Genomic DNA, 8,921 nt, shown 5'->3' with positions numbered 1-8,921 from the left:
TTGATTGAATACGAAGGGCCTTTTTGGTGAGATTCAGGGTTTTTACTCGACGATAGATTCGCCAGAAATTAGGGTTTGTTCTTGAACAAAGACGATGGAGTTTGGGGCTGAGCAACTTGATTTTCTGTTAATATATTTCAATGTATTTTCATGTATTTCATTGTATTCATTGTCTTTTTTTTTCATTGTAATTCAACGTGTCTCGTTGTATTCCATGTATTTTATTGTATTCACTGTCTTTTTTCTCATTATATTTCAATGTATCCTGTTGTATTCTATGTATTTCATTGTATTCACTGTCTCGCTATATGCCATAAATGTATTCAAATGTTTTTTTTAATTAATATAATTTATGTATTCAGATGTATTATATAATTTCTCTGAAGATTGTTATGTTTTTGGTGTATTTTTCGGTTTAGAATCTTTTTTATAATTGAAAATACAAAATTTGTGTGTTATAATTGAGTTTGTTGAGTTATATTAGGAGTCTATTATGTTAATTGATTCACTTTCCGTTTTAAAACAATGTAATCCCCTATTCCAGGTCGTGAATACAGTCGAATACAATAATCTGTCCAGCTGTAATCCCATGTTTCACTCCATGAATATAGTCGAATACACTCGAATACAACAACTGATTAGCTGGACTTCCTTGATTCACGCCTATTTTTGCTACTATATTCATGAATACAATAGCTTAAATACATCAAATACATCTTATAACCACAAAAAGGGTATCTATAATCCGTAACATAGCAAATAATATTTATAAATGGCTAATTACTACTAAAAGATAGTGCTTTATGAAAATTTCTCGCGTAACCTATAATTACAACTTTGAACAGAAATTTAATACTAAAAACACGTGAATCACGTCGTTTACTTTTTTCTTTCTCATCCCCCTTTTGCAATATCCGTTGAATTCTTTATTTTTGGAAATATTAATTTGAGACAATTTGGCATATGTTATGAATATTAAAAGAATTACAACTTAGAAACAGAAATTAATATTTATAACACGTGAACCACTACGTACACCATCTTCTTTGTTTATTCTCCTCCTTTCTTTTTCCTCAATCTTTTGAAAAAAAATTGAACATGTTAAATTGAGACCAACTTGCCCAACCATATATATTTTAATATAATTAGTTCAGCTTAGAGATAGAAACTAATACTAAGCACGTTAACATCTACCTTGCTAAACTAATTGTTTAATTCATATAATTAGGCTGATCACTTCACATAATTTTTCACAACAGTTTTGTTTCTTCTTGTCATCAAAGTGAAATCATTTTGAGTCATTCCATATTTGTTTTCTCTTTGGGGCAAAACCAAAGTACTTCATATATCCTTATAAAGTGCTGATCTCGGTTCAAAATTTTACAAATTTAGAGAAAATTGCAAGAGAGTGGTGATAAGAAAATTGCGAGATGTGCTGCTACAACGAGTCAGGGGAGGAGCCGAACCCAGTAGCTTTGGTTCAAACCTTGTATTTATCTTAAATTTTGCATTAAATATGTATAAATTATTAATTTAAAATCCAGTAACTTAAGACGATTAATAAGCTTGCAATCCTGGCTGCCCGGAGTGGGAGGACTATACAGTATTTTGGTTGAATGGTCTCATTAGCAAAACTCTTATAAATTTTACAATTCATATTTCTGATTATTCTGAATTCCCTTTATGCATATGAAGGCAGGATATGTCACAGATTGTTAAATGTGGAGAATCAATCCAGAAGCTATTTACAAACAAATACCAAAAGTCTTTAACGGGGCTGATTCTCGCTACACGCATGAAAACTGAATTTGAAGGCAAGATCCAAGTACACCACCAACAGGTAATTGCGCAACAAGACTTTATCCTTTCCATGAGATGTTGCATTTGCAAAGTCAATCATCTTTCACCTCTTCATAACAGAGGGGGCAGTTCTGTGACGCGCGCACACAGAGAGAAACAAACACACAGATATTAGTCACTTTTGCTGCAGCACAATTTCCCCAACCCAATCTATTTTGACCCAAAAGATGAAGGAAAAGAAAAGTGGACTATTGAGCTCAAAGGAATAATATGTCAATTGTACAAGTGCTGACTTTTGCACTATTTTGTACAGGGTGATCCGCTTCCAATTAGTCAGCCCCTCACTGTTTTTTTTATACAGAAAGGTTATTCTAGAACTTGTGCATTTAATAGATTAAAAGAAGACGATACTATTCATTTGTTAAGCTTCATATGTGAGCTTTCAAAAAAAAGTCTAGTAGCCTGTTGGTTGGCCAAAAGTGTTTTTTTTTTGTTGTTGTTGCCAAAAGTTAAACCCCAAAGTTAAGGCGTTTGGCCAAGCTTTTAGAAGGAAACGAAATACTTTTGAGTAGAAGCAGAAGTAGTCTTTGAAAAATAGAAAAAAGTAGCTTCTTCCCAAAAATACTTTTTTGAAACACTTAAAAGCACTTTTTAAAAGCTTGACCAATCATTAATAGCTGCTCAAACGTATTTTTCAAATTAGCCAAACACAAACTGCTTCTGGCCAAATGTACTATTTGGAAAAAGCACTTTTGAGAAAAATACTTTTTAAAATAAGCTGATTGTAGAAGCTTGGGCAAACATTCTATAAAAGGTGAGACTAAGAAGTAAGAACTATAAGTTGAGTAGAGTTTTGATCTGTCTTAAGAACAGGAAAATCTCCTTACTGCTAGTGCATCTCCACAAAATTGCCACGAGTCAACCAGTTAAGCCAGCCGTGAGAAGAAATTCAAAAGCTTTGCTCGAGTCTATTTGATGTTTTTCTCATATGTTCTTACTCAAGCACAGGAGAACAAAAATTTAAACAGGATTGAAGGGGTTAGGATCTTAAGTACGGGGATATGGTTTCTCACCTTTCTTTCTTTAAGCCAGCGGTTTATACATTCTGAATGAAACATGTGTGCACAAGGTAAAGTGGTCAACATATCTCCACTTCTGTACGCAGCATAACATATAACACACCTGCATATAATGAAATTGCAAGGACCAACATAGTTAGATGATCATATATCTTTTTCTCAAACTTGTTTGAAGGTGTTTCTTTATGCATTTCTTTTTTAAATGAAGTTATTTACTGGATCAACCTCTAACAAATTTCTTTTCCAGAAAACCATTTCAAAAGAAAACTTATTCCAAAGGTTGTCAAATGGGCTGCTTAAGAACACTAATTCATCTCTGTTTTAGCTGTGCCTGTCAGCAATGTGTCAACAGCGAATGGTGGAAATGGGATTGAAGGGCAACATATGTAGAGAGTTTTACTTTTTAATATTTTTAAAAAAAAAAAGGAGACCAGAAAATGAAAAAGACAATAAAGTTAGTGAGGGTAGTCACCGCAGTTTACATACTTTATTTTCAATATGGACCATTTTCATCAAAATACTGGAACTAAGGGAGTCAGAAACAACAAATAAACTGCCACTGATGCTTTATGCTGGTAAAAATCAGACACAGATCATCAATATAAGTAGAACGGTATAATTATTGCACTAGCACATTTATTAGTAAATTTTTGTAAAAGAACATGTGCACTTTCTCTATAAAGCTAAAGCAAAATAGATAGGCAGGATAGAAGAAATAAAAACACAAGGGTATTTATCTTACTCTCCCATTTTCTTTTTCTTCGAGAAGAATCCTGTCTTGTATTTGAAAGTTGGCAATCGACTTATGAGGTCTTGTGAAAGCCCTCTGCTCTGCTGGCCAACAGCTTCTCCTAAGGACTGTAATTCCTACCAAAATGAAAGAAGGCAATTGGAATGGCATAAATGAAAGTTCACATGACGGCAAAAGAAAAAACAGCAACAGTAATATAAACTATTTCAAGCTTAATCAAAAAGAAAAAAGAAAAAGTGCAGTCTAACCTCATAGGTCATACTATCTGGATCAATATCATCTTGTCTTGTGTTCGGATTCCCAGACTGCACTTAGTAATAGAAACCTGTATTAATCCTTGCATACAACATTATTATGCTAAAACCAGCAGTAGAGAACTAAAAAGTTGCATCATACCCTGACCGGAGGTGATTCTCTAGGAGGGGATCCCCTGCTGCCTGCAGATAATGTGGAGGTCACTTGGTTATGAGTAACGTGGACACTAAGGGCTCATTTGGTAAGAGGGATAAGGAATAATTAATCTCGAGATTAAATTTGAGATGAGTTTATCCCATGTTTGGTTTGGATAAAATCGCGGAATAACTAATCCCGGGGTTAGTTATCCGGGATTGTAGTATTTTTTTTATCCCTGTGGGAGGGTGGGGTAACTAATCCCGGGATAATTAATTCTGGGATAACTTATTTCCAACCAAACGACCCCTAAATCCTATAAATTGAATAGAAACTATAAGTAGATCCTGTTTTAATTAATTTACTTCATACTCTTCTATTCACCGACAAAGTTGTTCAGATGTACAATCTAGCCTGTCGCTATGATATACTGAACATGCACACACCTACAAGACGCTCTATAGTATGAGTCACTTTTAGAAATGGCTTTAGAAGAATGAAGAGCAAATGAACGATAATGCCCTATCTAGCGTGATATAACATACTTTCGACGAAATGTCTTCCTTGGGAAGAAATCATTTTAAGGAAAACACTTTTTACCAAATAGTGAAAACAACTCGCTGTGCATTGTGGTAATAAATCATTCTCTACTCACATTCCTACTCCATATCACTTACTCCTATAAACATGTAAAGATTATTTCCAGGTTTTGCTACTCATAGTAATCACCAAACACCAAATCCTCAAGCTCCAACCCTACTACCAACCAATTAAATTTCAACTAATCACCAAAAAATGAGTTAGGAGATGATTTCTAGACTAAAACATTATTTATGGGGACATTTTACATCATACCACTCAGGATGTAAGTCCAAATTTCTAAAAAAAAAATGACAAAACACCGATAAAGTTGCTATGCCATACATCGAAGAATTGAAAATTACTTGATTCACACAGCAGGACTTTTCATCACAACGGTAGTCTATTGCATTGGGTATAATGAGTTCATAACACTGGCATACTGGGGAAAAAGGCATTATTTCAGCAATTACCATTTACCAATACATTCATGTAACTTCACCGCCCCAATGGATACATTCATTCAGTGAGTTCCTTATTCTTAGTATTTAAGTTTTAAGATTACAACCTACTAACGTCTAATTCATTCTAAAGTTCAGTGTAAAAAAGCCTTAATTTTGGCAAAGTTGTAACATCTTGGTGTGTATATATCATTGGTCGCGGTTATAGAACAGTTATACTTATAGACCGGTTATAATAAGATGACTAACATCTTCTTTAACCACAGAAGAAGAATATCAAATCTCTATTAACAGAGGAATAAAGATCTAGGTAAAGCAGAGATAAGAGCTGTATGACCAAGAAATGTTCTTACGAAATTACCAGCCACAGTAGAATTAAGCTCATCTCTACAGAAATCCTCAAAATCATCCCCTAACTGCAATGATCTAGCTAAAGCTTCATCCAGAGCCAATTGTGATTCAAAGCTTCGAGAAGAATCACCCTTTTGTGCTGATACCTGATGTCCTCTACTGGTTTGACCATATTCAGAGCTCATATTCCTGTTTTTCCCATTTGCTTGAAATGACAAATAAACAGTTTCCTGCAAGATAAGAAACCAATTGTCAAGTGTCAACAGAAATTCTTTTAACAAAAGGGTGTGTGCGGTGTTGAACCCTGTCCAGAACATTCATTTCATTCCATAATACCTGTTGCAAAAGAACTTCTTCATAACTCAAATCACCATCCTCAGGAAAAAGATCTTTTATATTCTCAGCAATCTCAGATGGGATTCCACCACTTGAATAATGGGTATGCAACAAGCTGTTACTCATTGTAAATGTTTCAGGTATGACTACGCACTATCCTTCTTCAGACTGCAGGACCCTTTCACCGTCTATAGAATTTGAAATTGATCAGGACAAAGGTATATCAGATGAAGATGAACAAAGAACTGAAAGAAGCTTATATAGAATTTCATGTTTCTTAAATCGGGAGGCAGTGCAGAATATCCAACCACACCTGTTACCCGAAATAGGTGTCAATTTTTTTCATTCATCTTATATGAATGTATCTAACCTCTTCTGTGAAATGGAGCACATTAGAGGACAAATGACAAAGACAATAAAATATACATGTCCCTAAAAGAATTATGATAAACCATTCATGACAGAAGAACAAGATTGTCTGTTAATAACTTTTGATCACCTTTGCCCTCTTCAAAATATTGTACATAATGCCACAAGTGCAAAGTTTTTGAAAATTAGACTACTATCAGACTCCGCATACGACCAAAAATACTCTGCAAATATATTAAGCTAATTCGACAATTCCACAAAATGCCAATAATGACTGATTTTGACACCTTAAATATTTACTCCTATGAGAATTAATAATAAGCACTTGACCAGCACCAGACAAGGAAAGGTACCAATTCAGGTATAGGCAAGATACAATGTCATTGCAAATACAAGGAAAAATGCCAAACACTTATCTATACAACAATAGAAAAGGGCTTTCTAAGTTGACTTAACAGTCACACGCTATATAACAACAAACAACAACAACAACAACAACAACAACAACATCCCAGTATAATCCACAAGTGAGGTCTGGGGAGGGTAGAATGTAGTATATACATTATGAAAAAGAAAGTATGTCTATAAGCTAAACTGACTTTAATTACCCCCTAACTCACAAATCAGGAAACTTCAAGATGGTAAAGAAAGACAAAAGCAGAAATCATGATTTAATTGCATTTAACACTTAACATTAATTGTCCTTCCCCAGTAAAATTACCGGGTCACTGGGCTCGACCCGAGCAAATCCTATTCTCATACTCAATTATGACAAAAAATGGGAAACACATGAATGAGAAGAACTTGCAAGATTCAAAGATTGTAACTTTACATCAAAATCAACATACCCATCTAGAATCTTGCAATGCAAATTCAAGAAAAGATGCGTTCTTGAATTTGACTAAGTATTATTCATGAAAATGGCAGAACATTGAAACGACAGAGGGAGAAAAAAGTTGACCTTTTTCAGAGAAGCAAACGAGATGGGGGTCTTGACTCTTAAGTCTAAGGCTAAGCAGGTCATCTTACTAACTGAGAGTGTAGAATAGTGAAGAAAAGGTGGAATGATAGGAACAGAATATTAAATCCAAGGAAGCTGGTGGGAACGCAAGACATAGACAGGGGTCCACTTTGCTTTTTTGAAAAATGCTACTACTGGTTTATAATGTTGCCACTGATGGTAAGTTTCAGAAGCAGCCACACAGTGAATATAGCCTATTTACATTTTGCATCTCTTTCTTACATAGCCTTTTTGCCCTTTTGTTTGATTAGTAGCGGTGAGCTAAAAACTGCAATGTGTATGTAGTTTCCCATATTTACTGTTTGTTTCTTTGCAAAAGACAGCAAAAGTGACGACTAATAGTGTAGACATAACAGAGATGAAAGGAATGTGGACACGTTGAGGGAAATGCAGGCCACGGCTTCTGCTTCCACACTGAGGTGACTTTTTCTAGAGAAAAACATTTCGGTCATTTAATTTAATAGCTATAAAAACTAAAAGTGTGTATAATATGTAAAAAAAAAATACTCTTGTAGTCTTATGATCTTAAACATATTATGTCATTATGTATAATTAAATTTCATTTAAAATAAAATGTGAAATTGCGCCTAACCATCTTTTGATTGTTGAAAGATGTACATTACATTAAATGGTTGAAAGATATAAGCAGGCTTCGATTTCTGTAATTTGTAAAAACAACAAAATGTTACGTATTTTTTTGTATGGGATAAATTGTCACCTCAAGACGTCAAACCAGCAAAAAAGTCGTTCACCGCTATGAAATGAGCTCATGTGCCCATAAAACTTACTACTACTACACATGCGACTGGGTAGACGTGTTCAATTGCAATTGTCCTAGTTCAATTGTTTTATTAAGCTTTTGACGTTAGAGCTAGGTTGTAAATTTGTCGTGTACAAGTTATTTTATTGGAGGTGCTTTATTGTTCTTTGGTTTACTAGTAGATCGAAGTCAAGAAGATCTAGGTTTTTTAAAATATGGATGCACCACTAAAAATTGAGAATACAAAATTTTAAATGGGTATTGACGCTAGGTAAATAATTTAATATTCAATAAAATGCATCATTCAGTTTTTTTTTTTAAAATATAAAGGCCAACAGATAATATTATACCAATTCAGAAAATATATACATAAAATATTTAGTTTGGTGTCAAAATTATTGGTTTATGTAACTCATAATCTGAGCTACAAATATGTTCCTGGATCAAGACTTAAGTCATTCGACTCATTCACAAAACATAAATATTTGAAATTCATATCATGCCAGGAGAGACTGCTTTTGTGAGTCCTATATGGATGGTCTCATTCGAGCTATTTGAGTCCAATCAAAGTAGCTAAAAGTCAACTTAGTCACAATATATCAAATAAAATGGCACCAGCATTGCTAATTCGCCAAGCAAAAGGTGGCCATATAAGAAGTAAGGCAAATGTGAAACTCATTATTGCATTCAAGATTATTCGAATAACCACTTCTACAACAACAATAAAGTGGTTTGTTACTAATATAGCCCCTCTCCCCCTAATAATTAATAAATTATATTTTTAACCTTTTAAAAACATTAAATAGCCCCTCTCTTCTTCATTTTTTCTCGCAACTTGCTCTCTTCTTCTACTCTAGTTCTCTTTCAATTCCCTCTTGATTATTGAATTGTTTATTGCTCTCACGTTCTCAATTAATTAATATTTCAAGTTTTATTAATTATTTACGGTAGCCACTACAAAATTACAATTATCAAGTGAAGTGTGGTTATCATTTTTGTTAGGTTCAAGTTAAATCGTGTCTCG

General features: G+C 33.9%; 1 protein-coding gene across 3 annotated transcripts; it reads right to left on the bottom strand.

The window, feature by feature from the left end:
* Positions 1 to 1,684: 1,684 nt before the first annotated feature.
* LOC107784991 (E3 ubiquitin-protein ligase BIG BROTHER) lies at positions 1,685 to 7,389 on the bottom strand. 3 transcript variants are annotated; one of them, XM_016606201.2, is made up of 8 exons: positions 6,965 to 7,389; positions 5,748 to 5,935; positions 5,422 to 5,641; positions 4,027 to 4,067; positions 3,879 to 3,935; positions 3,622 to 3,746; positions 2,874 to 2,982; positions 1,685 to 1,931 (listed from the first exon to the last, which is right to left on the bottom strand). In XM_016606201.2, exons 2-8 carry the CDS (start codon positions 5,871 to 5,873, stop codon positions 1,893 to 1,895), a joined length of 717 nt encoding a protein of 238 aa, XP_016461687.1. In that variant the 5' UTR covers positions 5,874 to 5,935; positions 6,965 to 7,389; the 3' UTR covers positions 1,685 to 1,892. The 3 variants fall into 3 exon arrangements, with proteins under 3 accessions (XP_016461687.1, XP_016461686.1, XP_075111414.1); XM_016606200.2 differs by having other exon boundaries at positions 7,078 to 7,388; XM_075255313.1 differs by lacking the exon at positions 6,965 to 7,389 and adding an exon at positions 6,810 to 6,834.
* Positions 7,390 to 8,921: the final 1,532 nt, after the last annotated feature.

Source organism: Nicotiana tabacum, chromosome 6, assembly GCF_000715075.1.
Source record: "Nicotiana tabacum cultivar K326 chromosome 6, ASM71507v2, whole genome shotgun sequence".
NCBI lineage: Eukaryota > Viridiplantae > Streptophyta > Magnoliopsida > Solanales > Solanaceae > Nicotiana > Nicotiana tabacum.
The sequence above is the reverse complement of the archived record's forward strand: the minus strand, read 5'-3'. Positions and strand labels throughout refer to the sequence as shown.

Excerpts from the sequence above, each read along its gene's own strand:
- LOC107784991 (XM_016606201.2), bottom strand. The coding sequence starts at position 5,873 with ATGAGTAACAGCTTGTTGCATACCCATTATTCAAGTGGTGGAATCCCA. Across the intron at positions 3,747-3,878 it reads CAGATAGTATGACCTATGAG|GAATTACAGTCCTTAGGAGA; the intron begins GTTAGACTGCAC and ends TCATTTTGGTAG. Across the intron at positions 1,932-2,873 it reads GCTGGCTTAAAGAAAGAAAG|AACTGCCCCCTCTGTTATGA; the intron begins GTGAGAAACCAT and ends CGCGCGTCACAG.